This window comes from Megalobrama amblycephala, linkage group LG14, assembly GCF_018812025.1.
Source record: "Megalobrama amblycephala isolate DHTTF-2021 linkage group LG14, ASM1881202v1, whole genome shotgun sequence".
Taxonomy (NCBI): domain Eukaryota; kingdom Metazoa; phylum Chordata; class Actinopteri; order Cypriniformes; family Xenocyprididae; genus Megalobrama; species Megalobrama amblycephala.
In genome coordinates, this window is record NC_063057.1 from 35,049,588 (window position 1) to 35,067,413 (window position 17,826).

Genomic DNA, 17,826 nt, shown 5'->3' on the forward strand with positions numbered 1-17,826 from the left:
CCACCCTATAACCTTAAGCATAACCATTTTGACAATATACGTAGCGTAACAGGCAGATAAATGTACATTAGTCACAATTATTTATTTAAAACATTACAAAAAACAGCAAAACATAATTTTGTGTGAATGAAATTTAAGTGTTTAATCGCTGTAAACATTCCCCTGATCTGCATGTCCATCCTCCAAAGCGTCACGCTGACACAACACAGCAACTCAAATTCGGCATGTAGCAAACACTTTATAGTGGGAGGAGGTCCTAAGATGGCAGAGTGAGAGGTTGTGTTCTTAGCTGGCTCTGAATCTTAACTTAAAATTAGGCAAGTAATTAATCCAGTTTGTTTATAATAGCCATATTTTATCTACTAATAGTGATGTCAGACCATGTTTACAACTTGAGTGCTCTTCATGAAGCGTGTGACGAAGACATGATTGTGGAGATTGTGGACCAGGCTAAAGCTAACGATAACGATGATGGGGCCATGTCCAAAGAAAACAAGGTTAACTGGGACCACACGCCGATAAAAAATAAAAAAAAATCTAAAAGAAGTAAGACACAAGACAACCTTGCTAAAGATGACATAGTTCAGAACGATCATGCCAAAGAAGACACGGCAAACGCGATTCTCCAGGCTTTACACGAGCTAACGCAAAAAATGGATGACCAAACTCAGCGTTTTATACGCTTTGAAAAGCTGATTGGGGCCAATTCTTTAGCCATCGACAAGAATAAGAAAGACATATCAGAACTGCAATCCCAAGTAATGCATCTTAAAAAAGAGAATGCAATTCTGAAAAGTGCGTGTGAAGAACACGCTCGATATAAGAGAAGGTGGTTGATCGGTTTGCCTGAAAAGGATGACGAGAATGTTTGGGAGACGGTCATCGGGATTCTGACCCAGATTGTCCCTATGTCGGTGGAGAGGCTGCGTGACACCATGGATACTGTGCACAGGCTTGGTAAGAGAGAGAGTGCTGCTACTTCAAACAACGTCTCTAGAGTTGTCATCATTCAGTTTGGAATGCGCACATTGCGGGATAAAGTTTGGAGAAAATCCAAGGATGCTAGAGTCTGTAAAGATCTTCACATCAGCTTCAAGGAAGACAAACTAGCCCGTGCTAAACTGTGGCCCTTGGTTCAGGAGGCCCATCGGAGGGGGAAGCGTGCGTACCTGAAGGAAGGCTATGCGCTGATCGATAACAAGAAGGTGGACCCAGACTGACTTTTTTGTTTGCATTAATGGTACTGTTCTAAGGTATGTTTTTACCTGTTATAGGGCTATTACAAATTACCATGGTTTTTTTGTGTGGCTAGTAAGATTTCTCATTCCTGCACATACTTTTTGTTAATTTTCCATTTATCTGTGCATATATTGACACTTTCTTTTTTTTTTATGCTATCCTTGTTATCGTTAAATGTAAGGGGACTGAAAAATAACGTCAAACGTAAGGCAATTTTTCTTTATTGTAAGGAGCAGAAGGTGAACTGTTTTTTTTTTTGCAAGAAACTCATTCTGAATGTGAGGACACACGTTTTTGGAAACTTCAGTGGGGGGACTCTGCCTATTTCAGCCATGGTACATCTCATTCAGCTGGGGTTATGATTTTGTTTCATAGGTTCCAAGGCTTAATTATTGACTATACAAGTGACACTAATTGTCATTGGTTAATGGTGATTGTGGAGATTGACGGTTGTCACGATCACAGTCTGTTCCTGTTCACTCCGGACTCCATTTCCCATAATCCTCCCTGTCAGTCACATGCACTCACTCCACCAATCACCTGTTGCCACATACAGCCATGCACACTCCACACTAATCACCACACCCAGCTGATACTCATTACCAGGACTATAAAGGACTCACACACACACCACTTCACGGCGAAGTCTTGATTACCATTGTGTCATTTCTGAGCGTTTCTATCCTGTCTGCCAGCTTGTTATCGGTCCTGCCTGTTTCTTGTTTTTGACCCGTTGCTGCCTGTCCTGATCTTTGCCTGTCCCTTGACTACGACTCTGCCTGTTCCTCACTGTTCCTGTTTGTTCCTGTTTTGACCCTGCCTGTACGACCACTCTCACTTGTAAATAAATGCTGCACTTGGATCTCCCGCCTGAGTCTCCATTCGTTACAGAAGGGGGCGAAGTCTTCTGTAACGAATGGAGACTCAGGCGGGAGATCCAAGTGCAGCATTTATTTACAAGTGAGAGTGGTCGTACAGGCAGGGTCAAAACAGGAACAAACAGGAACAGTGAGGAACAGGCAGAGTCGTAGTCAAGGGACAGGCAAAGATCAGGACAGGCAGCAACGGGTCAAAAACAAGAAACAGGCAGGACCGATAACAAGCTGGCAGACAGGATAGAAACGCTCAGAAATGACACAATGGTAATAAAGACTTCGCCGTGAAGTGGTGTGTGTGTGAGTCCTTTATAGTCCTGGTAATGAGTATCAGCTGGGTGTGGTGATTAGTGTGGAGTATGCATGGCTGTATGTGGCAACAGGTGATTGGTGGAGTGAGTGCATGTGACTGACAGGGAGGATTATGGGAAATGGAGTCCGGAGTGAACAGGAACAGACTGTGATCGTGACAACGGTGTTATAATTGTCGAGCCCTTAACAAATTATTTTATGCTGACCTATGTGTTAAGATTAACCAATGGAAGATGATGTTTTTAACTGATGAAGTTATTATAGGGGGTGATTTTAATTTGGTCTTTAATTTAATCTTCCCTCCAGAGGGCGCCATCACACCTTTGATGACATTTTCAATAATATGGTTTCTAATATAAATTTGATTGATTGTTGGAGATTTAAGAATCCTGGAATTAGAAAATACACATGGTTCAATGCATCTAATAATGGTCAGTGCTCCAGGTTAGACTACTGGCTTATTCAATTTAACTGGATTGATAATATCTCTAAATGTGAAATCTCGTCAGCTCCCCTGACTGATCATTGCTCAGTGACTTTAATCCTTACTATAATTAAGAAAAAGCGACCTCAAAATACAGTTTGGAAATTCAATAGTAATCTTTTAGCTAGTAAAGAGTTCTGTAAAGAAGTTAAAAATCTCCTTGATGAGGTGATGTCTTTAAATTTAAACCACTCCCATTTATTAAGTGGAGAAGAATCTAAAGTTAAGGATGTAGCAATTAAAAGGGGAAAACACTCTGCTCAGCAAAAGCGGGTCAAACAAAATGAAATTGTTACTAATATTAATAGGTTATCCTCTAAAGCCGTGTTGTCTAGGGAGGAGAAAGCCCAATTAGAAAATTTTAAAATTCAACTAGATACGTTATTCCTAGATAAAGCTTGTGGTGCTTTTATTCGGTCAAGGGCTCGATGGATAGAGGAGGGTAAAAAAAATTCTTCCTACTTTTTTAATCTTGAGAAACAAAGGCAAACGAAAAAGAAAATTTCTAAATTAAGCATCAATGGTATGGCTACTGAAGATTTAGGTTTAATCAACAAGGAAGTTAGAGATTTTTATAATAACTTATATTGTTCCAAATATTCTGGGGTGAGTTGCAAATCCTTTTTTCAAGCAATTCAGTGTTGGATTGACTTAATTAAGGATGACTTTAAAAACACTATGGAGGATGATTTAATAATTGAGGAGTTGGATAAAGCTATTAATCAAATGGCTAAGGGCAAATCACCTGGCTTAGATGGCTTAACGGTTGATTTCTATGTTTTTTTTTTTTGGGAAGGACATCCGTCAACTGTTATTTGAAGCCTTTAGTGAATGTATTTTAAATCAAAATCTCTCTCCCACAATGAAGCGTGGTCTCATTACATTGATCCCAAAGACCGACAAAGATCTACTTTCTATTGAAAATTGGAGACCGATAACCCTTTTAGGTACGGATTACAAATTAGCTGTAGTATATGCCAATCGCCTTGATAGTGGCTTGCCAAAGATTATTAGTGAATGTCAATCTGCCTTTATAAAGGGAAGGAATATACATTTTCATACTAGGTTGATTCTTGATATGTTGGACTACAGTCATGTAATAGATAATGAAAGTCTATTATTATTCCTTGATTTTTATAAGGCTTTCGATTCGTTAGAGCATGATTTTATTATTGAAACAATTAAAAGTATGGGTTTTGGTGATAAATTTTGCAATATAATCAAAATGTTATATTCAGACATATCTAGTTCAGACATATCTAAGTATCTTTGGGATCTGAAATTACTCCTAGCTTTAAAATGTCTAGAGGAATTCGTCAAAGATGTCCCATATCTCCTGAATTATTTATTCTAACTACTCAGATGCTCACTTTTCAATAATTTTAATTTGCAAGGCATTAAGATTTTTGGAAAGGAATTTAAAATTAGCCAATTTGCAGACGATACTGCTATCTTTTTAAAAGATAAAGCTATGGTTGATATTGCTCTAAAATTAATTAAAACTTTTTCTGATGCCTCTGGTTTGTCTCTCAATATTAAAAAATGTGTTTTGTTGCCTATTCACTCTTGCCCTGAAAAATCTATTGCCTCAATAAATGTTCAGAATGAGGTTAAATATTTGGGTTTAACAATATCTAAGGATGTTCGTAAGACTGAGGAGGTTAACTTTGAAAAACGTGTCGCTGATATGAAAAAAAAAAAAAAAAAAAAAAAAAAAAAAAAAAATCGCTAAGTTACTGGCTGATCAGAGATCTCTGGAAGAGTTATCTTATCTAAAGCTGAAGGTGTGTCGAAGTTAATATACCCATGTCAGTCCTTGTTTATTTCGAACTGTAATATTAGAAAGGCCAACTCAGTCTTATTTCAATTTGTATTTGCTTGCTCCAACTGTCACGGTACACACAAAGACAAAGATGGTAGATCCAATCGCAGCATAAGCATTTATTGGGGAAATCCAGAAACGTAATCCAAAACCAGGCAAGGGTCAAAATCCATGTAGACAGTCCAAACAAACAGGAACAAAAAATAACACAAAGAAGACCAAACAAGAAAACCAGGGAATCAGAAGTACACGTAACATGAAAACAACAAACCACAACCAAAGACAGAAACAACTCAGTATAAATAGACAGACACTAATGATGTGATATAATACAGCTGGGTGCAATGACAATGATAATGAGTCCGGTGAGTGTGTATGGGATATGTAGTCCATGTAACAGGTGGAAATGAGAGTCCGGGATGGAGTGCCCTCTAGTGGCTGAAAGGGCACTCTCACTGGTGATCATGACATTACCCCCCCTCAAAGGGGCGGCTACCAGACGCTCCACCAGACAAAACAAAAACAAAAACACAACTCAGGAGGGAGGTGGACAGGAGGAGGATCAGGGGGAGGGATGGCGGGCCAGATCCAGGGTGCCCAACAAATAGCCAGGGCGGTGCTGGAGGAACTAACCAGGCTGGTTCCAGCGGTTCTGGAGTCCTGGCTGAGTGCCAGGGTGGCGCTGGAGGGACTGACCAGGCTGGTTCCAGCGGTTCTGGAGTCCTCGCTGAGTGCCAGGGTGGCCCTGGAGGGACTGACCAGGCTGGTTCCAGCGGTTCTGGAGTCCTGGCTGAATGCCAGGGTGGCGCTGGAGGAACTAACCAGGCGGGCACTGGCAGGTCTGGATTCCTGGCTGAGTGCCAGGGCGGTGCTGGAGGAACAGACCAGGCGGGTCTTAACGGTTCAGGTAGCCTGGGTAGAGGCGGCAGGGCAGAAGGCTTGGATGGCGGCGGCAGGGCAGACGACCTGGGCGGCGGCGTCAAGGCTGGCCAAGGGTGCTCCGTGGCCATCTCAGGGAGAGCGGGCAGCTCGGTGATGGCCTCCGTGGCCGTATCAGGGAGAGCGGGCAGCTCTGTGACGGCCTCCGTGGCCGTATCAGGGAGAGCGGAAAGCTCGGTGACGGCCTCCGTGGCCGTATCAGGGAGAGCGGAAAGCTCGGTGACGGCCTCCGTGGCCGTATCAGGGAGAGCAGATAGCTCGGTGACGGCAGTGGGCCCAGGCTGGGACTGCTCTGGGACGGCAGCGGGCCCAGGCTGGGGCTGCTCCGGGACGGCAGCGGACCCAGGCTGGGGCTGCTCCGGGACGGCAGCGGGCTCGGGCTGCTCCGGGACGGCAGCGGGCTTGGGCTGGCAGACTGGTCCAGGGTCAAAAACACCTGAGTGCCTCCTCCAGGCATGCAAGACCGCCAAAACATAAAAAGTAAAGACAGCCCTCTTGGCCATCACAGGACTGACAGGGAGAGCATGCGGGGCTGGAGCGGACTCACTGGCTGGAGTGGACTCACTGGCTGGAGCGGGCTCTGGAGTGGACTCACTGGCTGGAGCGGGCTCTGGAGTGGACTCACTGGGTGGAGCGGGCTCTGGAGTGGACTCACTGGCTGGAGCGGGCTCTGGAGTGGACTCACTGGCTGGAGCAGACTCACTGACTGGAGCGGGCTCTGGAATGGACTCACTGGCTGGAGCGGACTCACTGACTGGAGCGGACTCACTGGCTGAAGCGGACTCATTAGCTGGAGCGGACTCACTGGCTGGAGCGGACTCTGGGGAGGCCTCCGGGTCTTGAGGGATGGAAGCCTTCCTCCTCCTCTTCCTCTTCTTAGATGTGGGAAGCGGAGACTTAGTGCCCACCTCCTCTGTGGCCTCTGGAGCGGAGTCACGGGCTGGAACGGGCTCACGGACTGGAGCGAGTTCACGGGCTGGAGCGGGTGTTGGAGGTCTCTGAATCTGCCCATCCCTATGCAGATACAGGTAACTGGCGAAATTACAAAAATTTAACTTCCCCACCAGCTCCATCTCCCACTGCGGCAGAGGATCATTAAGACAGTTATTAATTGTGTCCTTGAGGACCGCATCAGAGAGACTATACCCCTCCGCCCGTGACCAGAACTTCTGGACGAATGCCTGCACTCCCATTCTCCTCTGGCGAAGAGTTGCCAAAAGGGCCTGAGCCTCCTCAGCCTCCACTGATGACCGGAGTCTCCTGCTGCTGGACCTCTGCATGGTGGTTCGTTCTGTCACGGTACACACAAAGACAAAGATGGTAGATCCAATCGCAGCATAAGCATTTATTGGGGAAATCCAGAAACGTAATCCAAAACCAGGCAAGGGTCGAAATCCATGTAGACAGTCCAAACAAACAGGAACAAAAAATAACACAAAGAAAACCAAACAAGAAAACCAGGGAATCAGAAGTACACGTAACATGAAAACAACAAACCACAACCAAAGACAGAAACAACTCAGTATAAATAGACAGACACTAATGATGTGATATAATACAGCTGGGTGCAATGACAATGATAATGAGTCCGGTGAGTGTGTATGGGATATGTAGTCCATGTAACAGGTGGAAATGAGAGTCCAGGATGGAGTGCCCTCTAGTGGCTGAAAGGGCACTCTCACTGGTGATCATGACACCAACTCTATGTGGTTTCACATACCTAGGGCGATTTTTGGAAAGCTTTGCGGTTTAGATTTTTTGTTAAGATGTGATTTTGACATTAATAAGATTCCACTTGCGTTGTCTAAATTTCATAGTCAAATACTATTGTTTTGGAAAATGATATTCACTCACAATTTTACTCCACACAGTTCGGTCCTGTGGAATTATAGAGCAATAATTGTAAACAGAAAATCACTATTCAAAGTTGATTGGTTTGACATAGGAATTGTCTTTGTGACTGACTTGATGGATTGTAAAGGTGTTTTACTGACTCATAACAGTTTTGTGGAACGATATAATATAATCTGTACTCATAGAGAGTATCAAAGAATTTGTAAAGCTATTCCTTTAGCCTTGATCCAACTAATTCAAAATACATTGACTTACTCTAATGTCACTCCTGAACATTCTCTAGAACATTTATTTTTTACCTGTTCCATTTCAAGCCGGTTCTGGAGCAATGTTAGAGACTGGCTAACCTTAAAAATGTCAAACATCCCTGTATTTAGTATTAATCATATTCAGTTTTACGTTGAGGGTTTAAATAATTCAACATCAGACATTGTGAATATTGTTTTCCTACTGGCTAAATACCATAGTCATTGTTGTAAGTGGAGAAATTCTCACCCATGCTTTGAACATTTTATGAGTGAATTCAAACTATTTTACTCCTCACTGAAATTACTGAAGAACTGTTGTACTCTGAAATTATCATCGGCCATGTCCAAATTTCTGGTGCTTAAATTTTTTTATTTTTTTTTTCCCTTAATTTTATTGTGGATCCCCTTACTATTATTGTATTTGTGTTTATACTATGCTGTTACCTCTACGAGTTCTTGCATTCTATGTAAGGTAAAATAATAATAATAAAAATAAAAAAAAAAACACTCCATGGTAGTCGCAAATCAAATGTGACAGCCGGTGACAGCCAATAAGGAGCGAGGTTTGACGTCACTGCTGCAAGCCTGTGTAGTATTATTTGAAGTGGCAATTTTGAAAGTTATTAAACAGCGGATTGGTACGATTATTAACGTAATATAACCATTACACATTATAAGAATCTTTTCCTCACACGATGGCATTGTATGACTTCTGAAGACTTGAAATAAAATGCACAAAATAATGGACTACGTTTATTATCAGTTTATGGTGTGTTTTCATGTTATGGTGAGGAGCTGTTCCATGAAAAACAAAATAAAAATTTAATGATTAACCCTCTGGAGTCTGAGGCTGATTTGGGGCCTGGAGAAGTTTTGACATGCCCTGACATTTGTGCTTTTTTCAGTTGTTCATAAACATATTAATGACACAAGTGTCATTACACTGTATTCAGCACAAACTAGGCTACCATAATATGTGAGGAACATGTGTGTACATGTTTGTGTTTTTGAAGGAATAACGTTTATGCGTGGTTACTGAAAAAAACAAAAAACTTAAGTCACTGATATAAGGCCAATAAAAGTATATTAAATCTGTGTTCACAAGACTTTTGGGTATTGAAGGTTGTAGACTAGAGTTTTTGCTTCAAAATTATGTAAAAATTATGCTGACTACTCTTTCATTTATAACAATATACTGATTTAGTTTTTGTAAGACACTTTTTGCCAAGAAACACGGTATGCGAGGAGGCGTGAATCATCATGAATAATGGCTCATTCTCACCTGTGAAGACAAAAGAATTGAATAGTAATGACCTGAAAAGACTTGCATATTAATGAGGCATTTCAGTCAGGTAGGCTGTGAAAAAAAACTTCTGTGATGTCTCAAGCTCATCATGGTATATGAAACATACAGAAAAATTTTATTACAATATAAATAATGGTTTTATATTATACTTTAAAATATAATGTATTTCTGTGATGCAAAGAGTCTGAATATAGGCTTTTAGTTTAAAAGCATGCACATTTGGAGAAATATAGGATTCTCATATGTTTATGTCAATTTTCTATACAGAGGAGTTATTTTTTATTTAATATTCATTGTTATCTCTATGAGCGCTGGTGTTTGCAATTCATACTGCAGCCGGAGGGCGCTCTGTGCATTTTAGTCCACAAATTCACCTAAGAAGAAGACGATATTCCATGAATGGTGTTTACCAATTCATACTACAGCCGGAGGGCGCTAAAGAAACAAAAACTCACTTAAAACTTATCAATAGAAGAAAACAAACAGGAATTTACTGAATGTCTTCCAGAGATCGCTAACCATGGCTTTTTCATCCAGATAAACAATTTTCAAGGCAATAAATACACGATTGAGATGATGAATGCATGTGTTGTCTCTGAATTTGCCTGTGAATAGCGCTGGCTCCGTGGGTGTGGCCGCATTAGTGGGTAATGAGCTGAATCACGGACTTCTGACATGGCTCTCTTTTCATACAGATTACATAAACGCAGAATGTTTGTTTTCGATTTGACTTGCACGATTTAAAACCTGACATTTCAACGTTTTGTTAGACATAAGTATGAATTTTTTGTGATTAGTATTCACTAAGTTACACTTCATTTTCTGAGAACTATCAGATTGGACTTCGTTCAGAGGGAGATGAGAGATCACGCATCATGTTAGTTTTCTTTATTTTACAAAAAGCACAACATTTTGTTTTTACTCTGAGTGTATACAAATAAAAGGAGATATTCTATAGTTTCAATTGATGTATTACTTATGTTTCTATGACAAAAAATGACGGAGTATTTTAAGTCTGTTTTGCTGCAATGTGAAAAAAAACCTGCAAAACGCGCCGGCGCGTTTTTAGACCTCAGAGTGTTAAGTGCTGGTTAAATGGTGGAAGATTGTTAATTATTATTATTTTTTTTAAAAACAATGTAAAGTTTAGGCTTCTGTAAAGTGATGGATCATGTAACAGGAAGATCTGCAAATAATATGTAACACATTTATAAGTGATGAATAGTTTACACTAGAATGGGGAATGCAGAAAGCTTTGTAAATTATATAATCATGCGTTTAAACATCATCTATAACAGGTGTTGAACACTTTGTAGTGTGTACTGCTGTGTAAGTGCTGACTGGTGAGGGTATAGACAGCTGTCTTCTCTGACACACATGGAGTGTTCAACTCTGTGCACCTGATGTGAGCTTCAGTGGAAGGTAAAACCGGTTCAGAGGTTCACTTTATCAGTAGATCCCACACACAGAACACAAATCTGTGTTGATGAGTGAAAGAATTTAATATAATCCACTGGAATCACCTGACTGTAAGGCATTTATAAATGTTTATCCACTTCAATACAAATAAATTACTCTTCTTAAAAATAGTACTTTAGCATACCTGCATGTTTGTGTTTTTGAAATGATTATTTACTAATTTACTAATACTCATTTACTAATCACTGATCATTAACTAATAAATTATTAGTGACTTATGACCAAATTAATAAAACATTCATAAAATGTTAGTATATCACTTACTAATTATTTATGAATGTATATTCATGTTTTGTAAATGATTTGTTCAACATTATCTAATAATTTATAAATGACCTATAACTGAATTAATAAAACATTCATAAAATGTTAGTATATCACTTACTAATTATTTATGAATGTATATTCATGTTTTGTAAATGATTTGTTCAACATTATCTAATAATTTATAAATGACCTATAACTGAATTAATAAAACATTCATAACATGTTAACATATCACTTATTAATAATTTATGAACATATAATCATGTTTTGTAAATGATTAGTTCATCATTAACTAATTATTTATAAGGGACTTATAACTGAACATTATTATAAAGTGTTACTGAAAATTATGCTGTTTTTGTGCATGTCTTTAAAAGCAAATATGCTGCTGCCCCCTGCTCTCTATCCAGAATAGCACTTCTTTCATTTAACAGGTCCTGAATTGGATACTCTGCCAAATAAAGATATCTGCTTGGTTTTGATTATCATCTCTATCGTGATTTCACTCAGGGACAGTGCAGTTCTTCTTCATCATGAAAGTTTATTATCTGCATGCGTTTTAAAGTTATATCAGTTTAAACTTCTAATTTATATTTTTTTGAGCGCACACCTCTAAAGCACACGCACAGAAAGCTGGCTGTCAGACGTCTCATGAGTATTAAACTAACTTCTCTTTCATGATTTATTGTGCTTAAACTGTCAAATACACATAAGGTTGTCAAAAACACATAAAAAAGTTCATATAGACACGTTAGTCCATTATGTCTGTGATCGTAAACAGCAGGCACAGAAATAGCATTTATATTGTCATGTACACACAACAGCTCAACTACACTTAAGTTTCTCATACTCTGAAGTCAGGTGATTCTTGTTTCCTGGTTCTGTGTTTGAGTGACATCTGTAAAACAGGTGTGTCTGTAAGTCCATTTTCAATGATGGACTTACAGATGATGGATGATGTACTTACCTAATAATGAACTACTACCTTCAGCTGAGCACTATTATTCATTAATTAATGAATCAGTGTTTCTTGTTAGTAGTTACTAGAGTGTTAATAATGCGTTACTGATTTGTTCCTGTGTAGTTATTCATTAATGAAGGATCAGTATTCTAAAGTGTTACCAACAAAATTATGAACGTGTAAATGAGCATAATGTGACCTCTTTAAGTTCATACCTGTTTCTCTGTCCTCTGTGCTGCAGCTGATACAGTGTCGTGGTTTTTATGTTCATCCATCGTACACAGCACACATATAAACTTCTGATCAGTGCGGCAGAAAATCTCAAGGCTCTTTTCGTGTTTCTGGCAGATCATCTCCTGCAGTCCTCCAGTGGCTTCAGTCAGATTCTGTCTCTTTCTTTTAAACAAACTCTCATGTTGTTGAAGATGTTGTTGATTCTGACAGTAAGACTCCAGACACACCAGACAGAACTTGACAGCTTTGCGTTTTCTTCCAGTACAGACGTCACACTGCACATCTCCAGCTCCAGCGCAACAGTCAGCAGAACGTTTTCTCTTCTTCAGTTTCTCCACCACTTCAGCCAGCATGGTGTTTTTAGCTAAAGCAGGTCTTGGACTGAAGATCTGTCTGCACTGAGGGCAGCTGTAGACTCTCATCTGATCCCAGTATTCTGTAATACAAATCTTACAGTAACTGTGTCCACAGGAAGTAGTCACTGGATCCTTCAGGAGATACAGACACAATGAACACAGGAACTCATCCTGAGAAATTCTGGCTTCTGCCATTTTACTGCATGAATACAGAGACACAAACACACAACAGCTCAACTACACTTCAGTTTCTCTTACTCTGAAGTCAGGTGATTCTTGTTTCCTGGTTCAGTGTTTGAGTGACGTGTGTAAAACAGGTGTGTCTGTAAAGCAGAGTCCATTTCTTTGGGTCAGTGTCAAGGCGTGAACACTTCAGTGCAATGGTGTTCATGGACAGTCTTTGTGATCCAATAGCCCCAAAATTGTGAGAAAAAAATAACAATAAAAATACACACACACACACACACACACACACACACACACACACACACACACACTCTGATGGCTGAAAATAATTACTTCCACACACAAAGAAAACACTTTTTAAACCATTCTCAGCAACACCACGTTTGTACTCAATCCTACTCAACCCACCATGAATGTTGTTGCACTTTCAGCCAAGGTTGTAACCATGTCATGAACATTAGGGGGGGGACCAATTTTATTGTAAAGCATAAATAAAGAGAACAGTGAAGGAAATAATCATTTTTGAACCATTTGCAAATAATATTTGCATTAAAATATGCAAACGTTAAGTAGCCTAATGTGTCGAAAACGTAAAAGTCTCATCACACTCAGTTAAAAATTACTGTCAGTCATTTAACATTTCTATAGCAAAACATGTATTAAATGTTTTCTTACCTCACTCTTTCAACATAAACTGATGCTTTGTGTTCATCTTCTGAGAACAGTAAACACCGCCTACTTTGATATGATTGGTCATCTCAATCATTTTGACATTGACAAGTGATGTAGACTGCTGAGGCAGAGCAGTAACCAGACTAAAATGTAACTTTGAAACCTTTTTGTCATCCTAACAACAACATACAGAGCACTGCATAATGAAGTGCAGCATAGCAGTGCAAGAATTTCAAATATTAGATTTAGCCATTTCTAATTATTAAGGGGGAACCTCCAAATCATTGAATTCAGGTGTTCCATTCACTTACATGGCCACAGGTGTATAAAATCAAGCACCTAGGCATGCAGACTGCTTCTACAAACATTTGTGAAAGAACAGGTTGCTCTCAGGAGCTCAGTGAATTAAAGTGTGGTACTGTGATAAGTTGCCACTTGTGCAATAAAGTCCATTTGTGAAATTTCCTCACTACTAAATATTCCACAGTCAACTGTTAGTGGTATAACAAAGTAGAAGAATCTGGGAACAACAGCAACTCAGCCATGAAGTGGTAGGGCACGTAAAATCACAGAGCAGGGTCAGCGCATGCTGAGGCTCACAGTGCACAGAAGTCACCAACTTTCTGCAGAGTCAATAGCTACAGACCTCCAAACTTCATGTGGACTTCAGATTAGCTCAAGAACATTGTAGAGAGCTTCATGGAATGGGTTTCCATGACCGAGCAGCTGCATCCAAGCCTTACATCACCAAGTGCAATGCAAAGCATTGGATGCAGTGGTGTAAAGCACACCGCCACTGGACTCTAGAGCTCCTCTCTATATTTTAAGTTAATCGGTCATTGTTTTCATTTCTTGGTTTATTTTACTTAATAATTTTCTTTGTTGAAGAGCAGTATAATGACTAAGCCCAAAGCTGAAAGCTGGATAAAGCATTGAATGAATCCCCTGCTCAGTCGCCTTCGGAGATGGCAGAACAGGCCGCGGCATCCTCGGGGTCGAGTGGTGAGACTGATGCTGAATCTACTAGTATTCTTCTGGCAATACAGAATATGAACAAAATGATGACTGATTGATTTGATCTTTTGGAAGCATCATTGGCGTCCACTCAAGTATCTCTAGCTTGCCTCGGGGATAGAATTAATGAGGTGGAAAATGCTACTGTCGATTATGACCACCACTTTTCCCTCGTCGAGCAGAAGCTCGCAAAAGTACAGTCAGAGAATAAAGCTCTTCATTAGAAAGTGATCAATTTAGAAGGTCGCTCCAGGCGGCAAAACATTAAAATCATCGGCTTACCTGAAAAGATTGAGAATGGGCACCCCACGGAATTTCTGACTAAGTTTATTCCTGACCTGTTGGGCGCTAGCAACTTCTCTAAGCCGTTGGAAGTGGATCGAGCTCATCGTCTAGGGAGGCAACCCTCTGGAGAAGACGCACGGCCGCGTGTGATGATAGCATGGATTCATCACTTTCAAACGAAAGAAAAAAAACTCCAACTGGCTTGTCAACAGTTTCCTCTGCGTTACCAGGGCAGGCCGATACGCATCTTTCCCGACCTGCCAGCTGAAATAATGAAGCAGCGGCAGGCATTCAATGATGCCAGGAAGCATCTCCGAGAAGCCGGTTCATTTACCCGGCAAGACTGCGCGTCACCCATGGTACCACTGACAAGGTGTTTTCCTCGCCCGAGGAGACGGAGGTTTACATTGGGACGCTGTCGTGAAAACCATTTATATATGCTGGCATAACATGCTCTGGTATGTGACTTTTATAACAGTTATTTCCCATTTGAAATCTCTGTCCGCTGATGTTATGTACTTGTAGGAGACCCATATTAGGCCCACGAGAGAGAAGATGCTTAAATGCAGCTGGGTTGGCCATATCTTTCAGTCCACATTCCCTAGCAAGGCTAGAGGAGTTGCAATTTTAATCCGTAAGACTGTTTTTTTTTAGACATGTGTCCACTTTGATTGATCCAAACGGTCGATATATTTTGGTAACTGGTTACATTTATTCATTTCATGTTACACTTCTTAATGTGTATGGACCTAATTTTGATGACCCTACTTTCTTTACTAAAATATTTAATTTATTGTCAGATTTTACTGATTCACTTGTTATTGTAGGTGGTGATTTTAACTGTGTGCTTGATAATGTTTTGGATAGGTCAGCCCAAATAAGCCAGTTGCCCTCTGCCTCCACAGTTCTAAATAGCCTAATGTCCTCCATGAATCTGGTTGATATATGGAGACTGATACATCCCACAGGTAGAGGCTGTTCTTTTTTCTCACAAAGGCACAGATCTTTTTCTAGAATTGATTATTTTTTGCTTGACTCCAAACTTATATCAAATGTGATCACATCAGATTATCACAACATCTTAATTTCTGATCATTCTCCGACTTCAATGGTTCTTGATCTTGGCCATAAGACCAAACCATATTGTTGGCGTTTTCACCCTTCTCTACTTTCTGATGGATAATTTTTTCAATTTATATCTCAAAAGATCTCATAATTTTTAGATATCAATGATAATTCTGAAGTAACTGTCTCCACTTTGTGGGAATCTTTTTATCTTATGATCAGGGGTCATATTATCTCTTTTGAGTCTTCTGCCAGACGAGACAAACGTAGACGCCTTTCAGAAATAGTAGAGGTATTATCTCAATTGGAACCCTCTTATAAAATTTCCTCTAGCCCTTCTACCTTACAGACTATTCTCAAATTAAAGTATGAATATAACACTTGTGTAACGAGGCAGCAGACTCAATGGGATCCATTTGCAGCTTTAATAAACAATTGTGGTCGTACAGGCAATGGTCAGATAACAGCAGCAAGAACAACGTAGAGCAAACAGAGACAGGGTCGGTACCAGGCAAAGAGTCAGGACAGGCGGCAGACAGAGCAGGATAATCCAGAGAACAGGCAGAGGTATAACAAGGCAGGCGGCAATTGGCAAACAAGGTAATAAGGCAGTCCAAGATCATACACGGGATAACAAAACACAGGGTAAACGCTCAGTAATGATTGCTAGGCAAAACAAGACTTTGCGAAGCATGATGGGTTATGGGAGTCTTAAATAGTCCAGAGAATGCACTGCAGGTGGGAGGTGTAATCAGTCCAGGTATGTGGGAATGGAGTTGTAGTTCTTAAGACTGGTTAGTATTCCGGTGACGGCGCCCTCAGGTGGCGATCGGAGGGGACCACAGAGACCGTCTCTGTGACAGAGCCCCCTCCCTGCGAGCGGCTCCTGAAGCGAGGTGGCTGACGACGCCGGGGTCTTCCATGAGGCCGGGGGCCGGATGCTCCGGATGGGTCCTGTGAAACTCTGTGATGAGATTTGGGTACAAGATGTCGTCTGCATTGACCCAGGACCTCTCCTCCGGGCCGAACCCCTCCCAGTCGACTAGATACTGTAACAAACGACCCCGGCGTCTGGAGTCTAGAAGCTCGTAGACCTGATAGGTCTCCTCGCCCTCTACGATGACAGGAGGGGGTCTCTGGTCACGGGTCTCCTCTAGGTCCTCCCCTCCTCTCGGACCACCTGCGGGCTTGAGCAGAGAAACATGGAAAGTGGGTGAGATACGGTATTTTGTCGTAAAACTTCGAGTTATTTGTCGTAAAACTTTGAATGGACCCACATACCTGGGACTGAGCTTCCTGCATGGTAGACGGAGACGGAGATCCCTGGTGGAAAGCCAGACCATCTGTCCGGGTTGATATGGAGGCTGGGGTCGACGATTCCGATCGGCCTGTTCCTTGGTTCGACGTACCGCCCTCTGCAGGGGAAAGTGGGCCTCGTTCCAGACCTCCTCACTGCATTGCAGCCAGTGATCCACAGCATATAAGTCCGTAGGCTCTCCGGTCCAGGGGAAAAGGGGAGGCTGGTACCCAAGAATGCATTTGAATGGAGACAGGCCGGTTGCAGGTTTGTGTAAGGAGTTCTGTGCATATTCGGCCCAGAAGAGATATCTGCTCCAAACTGACTGGTTCTGGTGACAGTATGAACGTAAGTATCGTATGAGTTCTTGGTTCAACCTCTCAGCCTGTCCGTTAGCCTGAGGATGGTACCCCGAGGTGAGGCTAATGTTGACATTGAGCTTTTGGAAGAAGGATGACCAGAGGTGGGAGGTAAACTGGGGTCTGCGATCTGAGACGATATCCTCAGGCAAGCCATAGAAGCGGAAAACATAATTGCACAGGTGTTCAGCAGTCTCTAATGCGGTGGGTAGTTTGGGTAGTGGAATGAAGCGGCAGGCCTTGGAGAAGCGGTCGATTACGGTGAGTATAGTGGTATGACCTTGGGAGCTGGGTAAGTCGGTAATGAAGTCTATGGCGATTGAGACCAGGGGCGTTGTGGAATGGGTAAGGGTTGGAGAAGGCCTGCGGGTGAGTGACGGAGAGATTTTGTGGTCTGGCAGACCGTACAGCTCTGGATGTAGGTGATGATGTCAGTTGACATAGTGGGCCACCAGAAACGATTGGCTATCAGATGGGTGGTTGCGGCCGTACCTGGGTGTCCTGTGCTGGGTGACGTATGAACCTCTTGCATTACTCGTTGGCGTAGTGGGGAAGGAACATAGGTGAGGGAG

At 41.4% G+C, this 17,826-nt stretch overlaps 1 protein-coding gene across 1 annotated transcript in view; it reads right to left on the reverse strand.

The window, feature by feature from the left end:
* The window catches only part of LOC125244446 (E3 ubiquitin/ISG15 ligase TRIM25-like), a 30,026-nt gene extending 17,344 nt beyond the window's left edge, over positions 1 to 12,682 (reverse strand). The window contains exon 1 of the mRNA XM_048154528.1: positions 12,002 to 12,682. Coding sequence (XP_048010485.1) covers positions 12,002 to 12,571 — 570 coding nt within the window. The 5' untranslated portion in view covers positions 12,572 to 12,682. The remainder of the gene's footprint in view (positions 1 to 12,001) is intronic.
* Between the last annotated feature and the right edge of the window lie 5,144 nt (positions 12,683 to 17,826).